At 47.6% G+C, this 14,895-nt stretch overlaps 1 protein-coding gene across 1 annotated transcript in view; it reads right to left on the bottom strand.

Annotated features, from left to right (window-relative positions):
- Positions 1-4,309: 4,309 nt before the first annotated feature.
- LOC109290222 (serine/arginine repetitive matrix protein 4-like) overlaps positions 4,310-14,895 on the bottom strand; it is a 30,077-nt gene continuing 19,491 nt past the window's right edge. Inside the window, exons 4-8 of the mRNA XM_019506628.1 lie at positions 12,190-12,527; positions 10,350-10,571; positions 9,869-9,979; positions 6,226-6,375; positions 4,310-5,305 (exon numbers count right to left, since the gene is read on the bottom strand). Of these exons, the coding sequence (XP_019362173.1) occupies positions 5,017-5,305; positions 6,226-6,375; positions 9,869-9,979; positions 10,350-10,571; positions 12,190-12,527 (1,110 nt within the window). The 3' untranslated portion in view covers positions 4,310-5,016. The remainder of the gene's footprint in view (positions 5,306-6,225; positions 6,376-9,868; positions 9,980-10,349; positions 10,572-12,189; positions 12,528-14,895) is intronic.

The following is a 14,895-nucleotide window of genomic DNA, read 5'->3' as shown; positions in this document are numbered from 1 at the left end:
AAAAGTGCCACTAGCAAAAAACCCAAACAGAATAAAACCCTTGGTTAGGTCTTGTCACTGGAGCTCTGATTTTGAACCACCTTCAGTGCTGCTGGTTCTTCCATATTGTCATTTCCTTTATTTTCCATAGGTAGGTCGTCACTCGGTAACAGACAACATACAACAGTCCTGTAGGCAGCAGCCACAAAGAGAACCAGAGTTTCTTTTTCAGAGAAGCCAGGTTACATTTTGTGCTCTGACATGATGAGCCAAGGGAAACATGCATTTCAGCCAGCTGGCGCCCATTCAGCGATGACACCAGCAAAGGGTTGCTCTGTTATTCCCCTCATTGGGATTGCAAATTTTCCCTTTGCTCTTTCATTTAACAAGACAAGAAGCAACAGGCCTCTTGCTGTGTCTTGGTGTGATCAAGTAATAGTTTTTCAGCAATCACTGCTCAGATCCATTGGACTCCAGTAGAGACAAGAATGGACAAAGCTTCTGTGAGAAGCCCTAATTTTTCCAAGGAAAAAGACTGTGTGTTCATTTAATACAGTTAAACCTTTTACTCCGATCCTTCTGGCACAATGAACTGTGCTTGTTCAGCACTTCCTCACCACAAACTTTTAATGTGAGCTGAAGTCTAATTCTTCAGTGCCTTCCCTGGGCACGGAGGGCTCATAGAGTTCTGAGGCCAACCTCCTAAACCTTGAAGCTTGAACAGTGACATGGATACATTAAAACAAACAAACAAATCCAAAAATAACTTATTGTTCCAAAAATATAATAAATAAATACTGTAATGGTGACCAATCGCATCCATTCTGACATACAATTAAAAATAGATTAATAACAATAATAATAATAATTAATAAATAATTTAAGAGGTTTACTCCAATACCAGTCTGATTGGGAAACCCAGAGAGCTTTAGCTGCCATGGAACCATATGGCAAGAGGCAGTCCTTGTAGCATGGATCAGCAGTCTTCTCATGAAGGATGCTGAAGGCTCAGTGTCATCCAAGGAGCTACCTCTTTTGCTCTCGATCCAAGTGCGCTACTCTTGTGACATGGACCGAGGCCAGCATGTGGTGCTTTGTTCATAGGTCCCCATCAGTAAGGAAGTCAAGTCAACGTAATGGTTTGCTATTTACACTAGTTTTAGAAGCCCCTTTTCAGTACCCCCTTTTAACTACCTGGCCTTATACTGTATCACTACCAGTGTGGTTGGGCAATCAAAGCAGTCAGGGTCTGCTCTCTCAGCAAGGAGGTGATTGAGACCTCAGTCCAATAACTGCAACACCATCTTGCTGGGAAAACAAAAGTACAGTGTGTTTGAGCATCAGCCTGGGAGAGGCCGAGTGGGTGAGGATGGGTATTCGGTCGCTTAGGATGTAGATTTTGCTTTAAGACACTGAAGGAAAAGGAGCTGTTTCTTATATCTAGCTAAAAGCAAAGGAGTTAAATGATTCCTCCCTTTCCCCAGGTGAAAGCTCTTTCCTATATGCCATAGCAGCACACAGTGTTGGGGGGAGACGGCATTGAGCCGCTTGCGGAAGTCTGCAGGCCCAGCACTGTTCAGCATCCCAGTTTTCTATTCCTACAGGGTGTGGAAATTGGGAACTGCCTGGACCCTTTGCTCTAGCTAACAGGAGCAATCACATCCCTCTGTGGGACGAGAAGAGCACCTGTGAGCAGGGAAACACGGGGAGTTGAGCTACCACTTGACAGGCACCTTGCGTGTGGGGAAACCGAAATGCTAATAAAACCACCTTAGCTACATGACAGGCGAGCAGAAGAGGGAACCCTCAGCCGTTCTGGAACAGATGGCATCCCTTCTGTGAAAGAGCTTTTAGCAAGATGGTTGCATGTCTCCTATTGAACCACTGAAAATAACAGCTGCCAATAGACCTGAAGGGCACTGAGCTGTGGTATATATATTTCACTGCACACATGCACACACATTCCATTCATCTCTCCCCTCAGGTCACAGCTCTGCCATTCCCTCCATGTCCCTGGAGTTCAGGGTTGCAGGTGGCTCTTTAACCAAAGGATTTGCATCTCTTTACATGCCAAAGCTGCTGCTGCCTCCTCCTCCTCCTCCGCGGTGGCAGATATAATTTCCACTTGCCCCCTCGGAACACTTAAGACCCTGTATCTTTGAGTCATTAAGACTGAAGCAGATAACAACTATGCAGGGTGGGTGGGAGGGGAACATGTCTTATTCCCAAATGAAGGGTGCTAAGCACCCAGCTGTTGCAAGAAAAAAATAAACTCCTTGTTGCCAACTCAGTCTGCAGCTGGGAGAGGCCTTTGTCAGCCTGCAAAACACAGTAATTGCACAGCCGGCTGTGCTGGCACCCACTGCAAAGGGAAAACAAAGGCAGGCCTGGCATGCAAAGTCCAGAAGGACGACCCCTGCCCTCCCACAAAACTGCTTGTGGCTCCTCAGGAAATGAGTGGCAGACAGAAACACCCTCTTTCTGATGCTTCCCCACACTCCATGACCAGTACTGACCTGGTGAAGAGCTCCACAGCTCCATGTAGCAACTATGTCAAGGGGAGCAGGTACTAGGAGGAGATGGATCAGAGGAAAAGGAGTTGGATGGAGCTGAGGTGCTTTTCATAATCATCTGGAGGGCAGGAAAAGGTTAAGAGATGGTGTTTTGATGCACTGCACCAGCAAGCCAAGGCATCATGTGGTCACCCTGTGCCTGGACCTAAAACCTCATTCCTCAGAGCTGAGTCTAATGCACTGAATGGAAAATGTCCCATTGCCTTGCATAGTGGGGGAGAGAGAAAGAAGTGCCCATCCTTCCCGGAAAGGGAGACTGCCATTCTGGGGAAGGAACCAGCAGCACTGCCTAAAACAGAAGGGAAATGTGCGAGTAGGAAGGGAGGGCGGGAAGCCTGCACCACCTGAATTGAGCCTCTGAGCCTGGTGCTGTATGGCTCCCAGCATCTAAGGCACAGAGGACTAACAAGTGTCTGCATGGCAGGAAGCTGGTGCTAAGAGGCAGGAATCCAAGGACAGGCAGCCCTGATTCTCAGCTGCCTCCTGGAAGTGCAGATGAGTTGTTTTCGTTCTCATTTGTTCTACCTTTTTTTGACTCTGCTTTACAGAGGGGCATCACCCCTGTCAGCTGGCTAAGTCAAAGCACCATGTAGGCCCATCACACAGAGCCTGGACTTGGATACAGGCCAGCCGCAGTGTTTCGCACCCTGCTGTCCCTTGTTACTTTCAATATCAAACATCTCTGGGGAAGGGGGCTGTTACTCACACTGGCTGTGACTGTAGATCAGGCTGCCCTGAAATCTTCCAATCCCACCTGGCTTGTCTAAAACCGAATCACAGAACATTAGGGTTGGAAAGGACTTCAGGAGGTCACATCTAGTCTGCCCCCCAGCTCAAAGCAGGACCATCCCCAACTGGATCATCCCAGTCAAAGCTCTGTCTAGCCAGGTTTTGAAAACCTCCAAGGATGGATCTTTCACCACCTCTCTGGGTAGCCTGTTTTAGTGTTTTACTACCCTCCTAGGGAGAAAATTCTTTCTAATATCTAAACTAAATTTCCCTTGCTGCAACTTGAGACCATTGCTCCTTGTTCTGTCATCTGCCACCACTGAAAATAGTCTAGTTCCACCCTCTTTCGAACCTCCTTTCAGGTAGTTGAAGGCTGGTATTAAGTCTCCTCTCAGCCTCCTCTTCTACAGGCTAAACAAGCCCAGTTCCCTCAGTCTTTCCTCATAAGTCATGTCCTCTAGCCCCCCATCATTTTTGTTGCCCTCTGCTGGACTCTCTCCAATTTGTCCACATCCTTTCTGTAGTGTGGGACCCAAACATCCTTTTAATCTACTTAAAACAACAGGATTCTTCCTAAAGGTGAAAATGTAAGACTGGGATTGACAGCTCATAGGCAAAGTGCTGAGGAATGACTCTTAAATGCAGCAATGAGAATTGGCTCTCTCCTCCATCCTGATGGTGTGCCTGGGTTCCCAGACCTGGATCCTTGATTGTTCCCACTTGCATGAAAAATCTCACCAGCACCACCAAAACTGAGTCAGGCTTCTGGGGGTGGGGAATAAGCTCATGACACAGCAATCAGTGCATGGCTGGAGAAGGGGAATTGGCCTCTTCTCTCAAGCAATTCATGTCAGAATGGGTTTCTTGCTTTATATTTATAGGTTATATTTATAGCAGGAACTGGCTGACCCTTAGTGAATAACTATTTTCTCCCTAAGACTAAGGACAGAAGTTGCACATAAACCAGTTTAAGTGATTAGAAACTGGTTTAAACCTGTAACAGAACAGAAGTTCAGTGCACATAAACTGCTTTCAAAATGGCCGAAACAGGTTTATGATAAACCCGGCTGGATGTAGTATCAGACTTAACTGGTTTAGATTAAACAAGTTTGTGGAACTTCTGTCTTAGATCTAAACAGGCAAAGAGGGAAAGCAACCAAATGGGAAGATGTGATACTCTCTGGAGGCCTCTGGCTTTCCCCTGTATAGAGGGCTGCTATACTTTGAGGATCCAAGCTGGCACCCTAAAGTCAAGGGGAGCTAGGCCATTGACTTCCCTGGGGTGGGATCAGGCCCAGCACATAACAAGCCTTTGTGAGGCTCTCTTCAATCTTCACTCTTCTTTTTCCCTGACACAAAGAGACTGTTGCTTGCCCTCTGCCCACCAGGAAAAAAGAAGGAGCTGAACTTGCCCTATGCATCAGCAGCAGGGAAATGCTTGCATGGAGACAGGCCCAAAATGGATGGGGCTGGTTTACTATTGATGGACGCTCCCTAAAATGCTGACCTGTCCTGTATCCCCATCTCTGGGGAGTGGTGATATATCCATGTACACTACATGGCAGCAAGGACACCCTTTGCCTCTCTGTTTCTGCAGTACCTAGCACCAAGGAGGCCTAAGCACTGCCATAATATTACACAATAATAATAACCTATGGTTGGGAGGCAGAAGGAGAGTGGATAACACCAGGAATTTAAAGAGATGACACTGGAGCATGTGGCAGTGAGGGCCTCCCTAGCGCCGCATGCTGTCATAGCTGCCTATTGAGCCATAGCTCTTGCTTCTGCTGCGGCTGCTTCTTGGGCATGAACTCCGGCTTCGGCTCCTGCCGCTGTCACTGCTGCTGCTCCTGCTCCAGCTCCGGCTTCGACTCTGGCTCCGGCTCCGACTGCTCCTGTAGCTGGAGTAGCTCCGACTCCGGCTGGGAGAGCGGCTAAAGCCGCTGTACCATGAGGAATAGCTGCTGACACTGCTAGAGGAGGAAGGACTGGGCCTGTAGTATGGGATGGGGCGTTTCCGGGCGCTGTGGGCACAAAGGGAGAAGAGCAGCCTCTGTTACAGGTGACAGTGGTGGAAAATTAGGGGAAGAGGTTTCCTACCCTGAAAACATTTCTGAGCTTTCAAACCTATTTCCATCCTCCATGGGACAAAACCAAAAAGTTCTGAAGTGCTTTGCAAAGCACAAGAGAGAAACCAGGGATTTGAACTTCTGCCTCCCAGCTCAAGGGAATGCCTTCACCCCAGGCCATTCTGGGATGGGTCTCTCTCAGTCTCTCCTGTTAGAGTTGTTTCACCTTGTATTAAGCACTCTTTGGGCAAGAGAGGCTCAGAGCCTGGCCATAGCCCTGTGGTTTGGGAACTCACCTGGCTTGAGGGAGACCTGGCTTGCATCTCTGCATTTGATTATTTATAAAGTAGATCATCTCCAGGTGAGAGAGAGACATTGATCCATCCTAGGATAGCCTTCTGGCCAAACCATTCATCTGATCTTAGAGTTCTGTGTCCAGATCATACATGTGACCAGCTCTCCCATGTCATAAGTGATCACCTGAAGCAGCGAGCTATTGGCTCTTCTGGGGTCTCCTTCAGTCTTGCTTCCACCCCTCTGAATCTCCTTTCCCAGCCAACCAGATTGGTTCTCAAAAAAGGATTCAGTTTTAAAAAGTCAGAGTTCTCTGAGGAAAAACTATCATTAGAGCAGGGAACTGAACCATCAAGGCAGTGGAACGGCTGGAGGAACAGCTCTCTGTGTCATGGAGACTCTAGCTCTCCTGGACTGCAGTGTGGTGCATGGAGGGAGGCCTGTCCTTGCAACATGGGTTTAATGCAGATCCCTACCACAGCTATCCACAGGCCTTGACCAAGCAAGTCAGAGGTGAGCCCAGGGTTGCTGCACATGCCTGTCTCCCAGAGAGACCAAGAGGGGTCTTGCTCTCCTCTTACCTTGTGATCCGCCGAGCTTCAAGGTGGCTGGGAGAGTCTCTCCTGCGTTTCCTCAGGGGTGAGTAGGACCGTCGCCGCTGCCGCCGTCGGTCACGCTCTCTGTGGGACTCCTTCTCACTGGAGCCATACTTGTGCTCTCTCTCACGATCCCTAAGGAACAACCAGTTTTGGAGCTGTCACTGCCTGGTTTTGTGCACATGGGGTTCAGATTGCATGCACCAGGCAGAGATGTATAGCAACTCAGCAGTGGGGCTTGAAACAGGGCCCAAAGCAAAGCAGGATCTACCCCTGTGGTAAAAGGACAGTTCTACTAATCACCTTCAAACAGACTAGTCATGTACAGACACTGACTGAGCTAGCCTGCTACGCAGCTCCTCACAAATTGACTGGGGAGTGGGTTTTCGACACTTTTTCCATGTGGACTATCCCAGTTTCCAGGTGACCGCCTCCGCAGCAACAAACCATAGACTGTTGTAAACTGTACAAAGAGAGGCCTTAGTCACTGCACCTGCCAAACCCTGCACTGCATTGCAACACAGAGGAACAGCGCCCACATGGCTGGAGGGGCAGATTTAACCAGTCTGCCTGTAGAAATGTGAGGTCTGCAAAGTTGTAACAGGTGTGGGCTATTTCTGTGTGGCACATCTGTTCTGCGGGCCTCAGATATCCAGAATGAGGGCTGGATCCCTCACTGGGGATTGCTGGATTTTTGTTTCAGAGGTTCTCTCTATGCTTCAACAGAGGCCCTTCCTCTGTACTGCCCTGACGGTGTCTGTAGGGAATGGAGTCAATTTGGTTTCGCATAGTGCCCTTCACACTCAAAGCACTTTGCAAAATGATGAGTTCATTCCAATGAGGCCCCTTCACACTGCCGGAGTGGCATAAAGAGGCCTATGCTGCCAACAAGTATGGGACCTGGAGAATACAATAGCTTTTTAAGTATGCAAGAATGTTTATGAGTTACTCAGTGACAGCTGGGGATATTGGAAAGTCCTGGCTAGGTTTGAATGCATTTAATAGGCTGGACTGTGTTTTGGAGAGGGGAGTTTGCTTGCTAGGTTTATTATGTGCTTAGCTAGGTTTTGAAAACAAACACTCTAGGTGGATTTGGAAAGTGTATTAGGACGATGCAGTTAAATGCTCTCATACATTTAACCAGAACAATGCTGCCTTGGTTTTGGTCAGAATTTAATATAGTTTTATTCTATCTCGGCTTCTTTGCTACAGTTTTCTCAGTCTCAGAAATAACAGACTTTCATGTGAAAGAAGTGTGTTTGTGAGGGGGTTTGCTGAGCAGGGGACAGGCTTGGGTCCCTAGCTCAGCCCCTGGGCTGCAGACTTTGTGCTGTGTCTAGGGCAGAGGCAGGCAAACTGCGGCCCAGGGGCTGGATGTGACCCACCAGGCCATTCCTTCTAAAAAATTTAGAAAAATGAATATTGATCTGCCCTGGGCTGCCTGTCATGCGGCCCTTGATGGCTTGCCAAAACTCGGTAAGTGGCCCTCTGCCCAAAATAATTGCCCACCCCTAGTCTAGGGAGACAGAAGGGTCTCTAGCCCTGAGGACTCCAAGTTATCACATGTCCTTACTGAGAAGACTTGAAGTAGCTAACTACGTGATTTGAAACACCTGGATAACTAAGGAGGGGAAACTGGGGCAACAACCTCGGGTGGCAGTGTAGCAGGGTGCAAAAATAGCAGACACTGCCACTCTTCTCCCAGCTGCCAGAGGGAGCCCCACTATAACTACTGCCCTGTCCACTGTCACAGCCCCGAGGGAAGAACTGCCCAATTATTGCATATTTGCATTAGCTCTTGGACGTTTATGCTTGATGCCTGCTAAGCCTTGTTTTTTGAGTACTGAACCTTGAAATAGTGAGAAGAGGGTGGGATCCTTGCTGCAGATGCACCTGCTATTTTGTGCTCAGATGAGGTGCACACAGTGCTCTCTCTCAGGCAGAGCTGACTCCTGTTCTCTTTTGCCTTATCTTTTGCTCAATCTAAAAACCAAAGATTATCCTGCCTGAAACTGATGGAAGACTCCTTTAGGTGCGAGCTCTACATATAATGAAGGGAAGGAATTTTTTCCCCTAACATCCCTGCATCATGCAAGAACAACCCCGGGTGACAAAGACGGTACAGTGATTGTGAACCCGGGACGTGCTGGAACTCTGCACCAGCCGTCTACCACTCGCACTGCTCTACAAGTGTGCCGTGCTTTGGTTACCTGCCTTCCACCATAGCTTGTGCACAATTTATGTACTGTATCAGCTTCCTCTCTGTAGCCATATACTGACCCCAACACTGAATCTGGGCCATCATCTTTATTTCCCATGCAGGCGATCCCAGACTGCCTCCTGATCTTCTGTTCCTGGAACACAAATCCAGCTAACCGATGCCAAGTGGCTGTGTGCCTCTCTGCTAGGTTATTCTGGCCAGGAAAGCTGCCACCATATATTGGCAAAAAAAGATCTTTTTTTTCCAGGTGAAAGCGATGTGTAACACATCACATTCTCAACGAGAGTCCTTGTTTTTTCCTATGTTTGAGCCAAACCAACCCCACGTGGGTTAATAAAGGGACTAAGGGCATAAGTAGGGGCTTTGTGGTACTTGGTGAGGAGAACAAAGATTTCTGCACGTGAATAGGACCTTCTCTACTGCTGCCCGTTTGTTATATAAATAGACCACTTCACCAGGCCAGACTGCCCTCCCCACAAAGAAACATTTCAAGAACTCCAGCGGTCCCAACAGTTGGTATCTTTTGCTCCACATATTGGAAATGTCTCTTTTCTCGCTTCAGGAAAACCTCTCTGACAATGGCTCAAGCCTTCCACAGGATTTAGCTTGCAGGTTGGTACAATCACTTTGCCTAGGCTAAGTCAAAGATTTTCATGGCACAGAGGCTAAATCCATCCAAGTCTAACACTGGTGCCATCCAGGCTGGTAGGCAACCCTCCATTCAGCCCCTCTCTGATTCCACTGCTCCTGTCAGGGCCAACCTGACAGGCACTGTAGAGAGCACTTTTCCCTTTTCTTTCTGGTTTCCACTGCTCACCTGTGGTATAGCTCTAAAACTACCAATCACCATGTGACATAGATGGAGTAGATTAGCAGGCTGCCTCTTAAAGTGTCCAGAGGAAAGACAGCACACCCATCAGGCCGCACTAGCTACCCATATTCAAGACACATTTCAAGCGGCTGAACCTTCAAACCCTCTTTCTCCATCATGCCCCACAACATGCTTAAAGGGGTCCAAATCTCATGAACTGAGGCAGGTCAGTCCAGGTTAGCAAGTGCAGGTTGCAGAAAACCCATGCTGCAGGAGGCAGCTTTGTCTGGCTGCCTTCCAGGTGGATTGCCTAGCTCTGCTCCAGTCTCTCCTGTCAGCGATCAGTGTCGAGTGGCATCAGCGGAAGGAACTGGCTGCGCTTGGGGTGCTCTGTCACAAACAGGGAGGGAGACAAAGCGCAGGCCTCATGTACATACCTCCCTCACTCTGAGTTTGCATTCAGTGCTCAGCTACTAGGCTGAGGGACGTGTTGTAAATGGATGCACGTGTGCTGTAATTACAGCTGTGAACTGAAGCAGCATAAAAGCATGAGATGCTCACAGAATAGAGTATTATACCCCAGGAGCCAGCAGTACCTGCTAGGGCTGTAGTGGGAGTAACTGGGACTTCGACGTGGCCTTGAGTTCCTGCTTCCGGGACTTCTTCTGCAGGACTTGGATGAGTAGCTTGGGGAACGTGAATAGGACCTGGAAGTAGGCGTAAACCAGAGAAGGGTTATCAAACTCCAAGTGAGGATGTGCAAGGCTCCTTTTCAGAATCAGAGCTGAAAAGGAAATATGGTCCCAAATGAAAATGAGCTTCATGATCTCAGCCCAGACCTGAGGAAGGCTGGGCATCCTGAAAGTAATCAAGCCATGCATTTCTCCCCAAGCTTGGGGCTCTGCTAGTGCCTTTCCATCCAGTCAGAAGCAAGTGTGTTGGCATTCCCAGAACTATCTGTGTGCCCTTGCAGCATAAGCCAGGCTGTATTCTGTGGTCCATGCCCAGGCCTGGCCACCACTGTAACACCTGAGAATTGCCAGCAATAACAGAGACAGCCATTTGACTTGACCTCACCTTTTCCCTGAGGAGCAGGATCTGCTTCGGGAGTACCTGGGTGTCGCCTTGTGATGCAGTGAGCGGGACCGGGTGGAGCGGCTGGACCCTTGGGAGGACCTTCCCGTGCTGGTGTAGGACCCACTGCGAGAGCACAGTCTCAGAGGGGAGCTGTGGGCTGGGGAAGGGAGGGGGCTCTGCTTCTTTTCTTCTGAGCAGCCGAGACAGGGGGACAGGCATCCTCTGAAAAGAGATGTCCCCACCCATTGAAGGCGTTACAAAGCAGTGATCATTGCTATGCAGTCCTAAGGCACTGACTCCAGCTAACTGGGCCCAAGTCATTCCAGTCTCCTCCCTGGTTTCAGCGTCTGTCAAAATGAAGGGTCAGGTTTCAAAGGAGCTACCCCACGGCTGGCAATGGTACAGGAAAGCTGTGTTTAACCCTAAAGACTAAATTATGCATTCAGTTAAATGGGCTTGAGTCCTACCAAAGTAAAGGGGAGTTTTACCCATGTACCTGAGGGCAGGATTTTGCCTTGAAGATGAGAAGTCAGGTCCCGTCTCTCCTGTTCTCAATTATCCTGGGTGTATGCTGCTAAAACACCCTTGACTTTAATTTTGCTAGTCCTCATTTGCAGAGGAGAGAGCACACATCTAAGCTGTTGCTGCACTTATCCTGTCCACAAAACCTGTGCTTCACAGGAAATGGCACATAGTGCTATATATGCAGCCATGCACATTTACAGCAGGGAAGCACTCGACCAAACTGACCCTGCACTGACCCACCTGCTGCTTTTTAATGCAAACATGACAGTCAGTGGTGCTGGCAAGAGAGGTGCATTGCCCTTCTCTGACCCAGCCAGTGCAGCCATAAGACACTGCAACATTAAGCTCCATCAACAATGGTTCAGTTCTGTGCTCAAGGAAACATACATGTCGACCCAGGGGGAAGAGTCTTCAGCCCCCACGTGTAGTTGGGCAAGTGTATGCAAATGGGCAGCAGATGCTGTGGGTTGGCATCCACTTTCCCATAGCAATTTGGCTATGTGAGGCTGATCTGAGCATGATCCTACTGCTCTCATCTGTGTTCCAGTGCAGAGAGCCATCACTGGGTACAGAATAATATCCAAAGCTTTCCCTGCGCTGCTTTGCTCTTACCCAGAGGGAATGCAGCAATTCTTTGTGCAGTAAGTGTGCGGGAGCTGTGCAGGAACACTCAGGATTCAGCCTAGTGAATCATGCTGGAGGAGCAAGCTGATTGTAAAGCTTTAATTTAAATGCCAATGGTTCTGGTTCCTGACAATGAATTTAATGAGACAGAGGAGTGTTGAATCCACCCATCCATCCATCCTTTGAAAGTTTACCCAAATGTGCCAGTGACCTTCCCAGCACTTTTGCTACAAGGTCACAACAAGCCAAATGTAGATGAGTTCAGGTGACATCTAGATACAGACTGACAAAAATCACAGGGTTTGGGTCTGGGGCTTTGATTCCTGCCTGTATTTGGATCCAGGCGGAATCTGTTCTGAGGGGTCTTGTTACATGGGGAAGGCCATGAACAAAGAGAAGAATTAATGGGCTATGATAAGAATGGCCAGCTCTTGTGCTCCAAAGGATAAGCTGTTACCATGGGGCTGAGAGAGGAATTCTGCACAGACCCTGTGCCATTGCTCAGGTGAGCTGCGAATTGTCTTGCACCTTCCTCAGAAACCTAAGGAAATGCTTGTGTTGGAACACCGCACCTGCTGGACCACTGGTCTGACTTACAGAATGGGGGTAAGTTCCCATTGCAACAGATAAATGAGCAGGGGACACTAAGCCATTCCAGGAATGGAGGTTGCAATGGTTGGTGATCACTGACCTTTGATCCTGTCCCTGGGCATCTGGAGAGAGATTTTCCAAAGCTGTTCCCTTGACCTGGGAAAAGCAACTGGTGAAGGAATTTCCTGAATCAGAGCTGTTATCACTGTTGGCCAGTTTAGGCTTCCCAGAAGAGAAGGAGTGGCCAAAGCCATCGTGCGCTACATTTCTTTTCTCCTGGATGTCCTTTGACCTGGATGAGCTTGTTTGAGTGGAGGGAGGAGAAGAAGTATCGTTTCCTGAGTCATATTCATGGGACCCTCCATTCTGACTGGCTAGGTTGCCAAGCGGGCTGTCTGTTTTGGTAAAGAGGTCAGCAGAAGACCCTGACTGAGAGATCTGAAAGCAAAAAAGCCATTTGGCATTGTTTGAACTTTTTTCAATGGTGGTTTTATTCTGTCTGACTTTTTTTTTTTAAATAAACCAAGAAATTTTACCGTCATGATGCACTGTAACAAAAAGAAAGAAAGAAACAAAGCAAGAAAAGAAGAAAGAGGAGAAGAAAACAAAAGCACATATCCCTGAAAGAAAACCACAGTAAGAAGAACCTTCTTTGCCCCCTGATATGATAACTGGAAGATTTAGACATCATGCAAAGAGTATTAGCATGCGAGTCATGTTGAACAAAAGATTTTAAAAAATATCGGGAAACAAAGGAGTAAATAAAAAATAAGAAAGATAAAACAGAGAAAATAACCCTTATTTGATCTAAAAGAGGGGAAAAAAAAGAAACAGGACTATACGTACAAAAAAAACTACATACTCCTTGGAAATAAAATAAAAGTGGAACAAAAGCCTAAATGATTCTGACTTTCTTTTTTAGTTTCCTTAATAAGGAGACTGAACAAATGTTACCAAACCAAAAAAGAAAAAGAAAAAAAAAGAGGTTTATGTACAAAGTAAAAACTGGCAAACAAACAAGTTTAGCACTTTGAAACTAAAAAAAAAGGAAAAAAAGAAAAAAATAAGAAAAAGAAAAATCCCTCTGGAAATAAAAGATATACAGATATTTCTTTGTGTGCTTTTTTTCCCCCTGTAGAAGGTACAGCTAATGCTCTTGAGTGACCTCTAATAAATTCCCTAGTGTCTTGCGGATAGTATCCACTTACCAATCAAGAATTCCTCCTTTAGTAGGTAAGGTGTAAGAAAAAGGGAAGAGCGGGCAACATAAGTCCATCATTAGAGTCTCAAATTACAAGAAAAAACATAAACCCTCTCTTCAAATCCTCATCGTCAATCGCTCGCTTGACTCTTTTCCATTTAAATTTCAAGAATTCTTTTTTGTTTCGTTTATCTGTTAATTGTTTTTAATCAAGTTGTCTAGTCAATTCCTTCTGGCTGATTACTAGGGACAAAAAATCACTGTTTTGACTCAATCCCCTTTGATTTCATGCTGGCCCATAGACACACTGAAGTTAAAAAATAAAATAAAATAGAGGGAAAGTTCAAAAGAATGGGGAAGAAAAAAAATCTTTTTTTCCCTATTGCATGCTAGAGAATGGTAGGGGCAAAGCAAAGCTCTGATCCTGCTCCCTGGTCGCTTTCTGTAAAGGCCTTATTTTTGTTCGGTTTCATAGGGACTGTGGGAAGGCAGGGCTCCGTATCCTACGTGCAGCTTTGCTGAAGCTAACAGGACTCTGTGTGAACGTAGGGTCCCGTGTGCAGTGCCAGAGCCCAGTTCTACAGATGCCAGTCACAAGCGTGACCCAAGTCCCACCAAATTCAATGGAAGACTTGCCGGTGACTTCAGTAGAAGCTTGCTTATCCTCCAAAGCAGCAGTCAGTTTGATGGGAGTTGAAGTCCAAGGTAATAAATATGCTACTGCTTATCAGAGCACTTTGACTGCAGCGAGTTTTGTTTTTTGGCAGGGTTGTTGAGTGGGTTGGAGTATCTTGATTTAATAAATAACTTGGGAGTGGCCCTGCAAGCCTCCCTCAGACAAGTGGCCCTTCTGTCACTAGCCACACTGATTACAGCGCGGCTGTAGGATCCGGGCCTGTGGAAATATATTGCTTTACTATAAAGCTCCAGGGTCAGAACCTCCACTAGCGTAAGTCATTGCTGCCCTTGTGCTACAGTGATTTATACCACCTAAGGATCTGGCTCACCAGATGTACACAGCCTCCCTCTACCTGATACAAAAAGCAGAATGCATCTTTGCTCTGTACAGAGGGGAGTCAGACCTCATGTGGGACAATCTGTGCAGGCTCCTGTGCAGGACGGGTATGAAAGAGAGGGGTGTTATTTACAGTCCCCCTCACAGAGACATATCACAATATGCTTAGGGTTACCCTAAATCTGGGTTTTCCCAGACATGTCTTCTTTTTGGGTCCTCCCATCTCTGTCCGGGTAGCTTTTTTAAAATGTGATCAAAGGTCTGAGATTTTGGTCAGCTCAGCTTTGAAGTTTTTCCCAGCTTGCCTGCTTGGAGCTGGAGGGCATGAGGGGAGGGCGACTGGAGGCAGGGTGCACATACACGTGACTGGCATGCAGCCAGGCGGGGGGTGGGAGCAGCTCTGGTACCTGCATTCAGGTAAGTCTGTGGGGCTTGGCGTTGGAGGGCCAGGGTTTGGGGACTGTTGTGGGCGGGGGGTGAGTGGAGAGGATGGGCATGTGTTTGCGGGGGGAGTGCCTGCATAACATCTCTGGTGATGGCAGAGCTCTATGGGCTACGGAAGGGCTCCCCGTGCCTCTCGCTGTGGCATC

Source organism: Gavialis gangeticus, unplaced genomic scaffold (assembly GCF_001723915.1).
Source record: "Gavialis gangeticus isolate Ggan-Ray unplaced genomic scaffold, GavGan_comp1, whole genome shotgun sequence".
Taxonomy (NCBI): Eukaryota; Metazoa; Chordata; order Crocodylia; family Gavialidae; genus Gavialis; species Gavialis gangeticus.
Note: the sequence above shows the minus strand (reverse complement) of the source record. Positions and strands in the feature narration are given on the sequence as shown.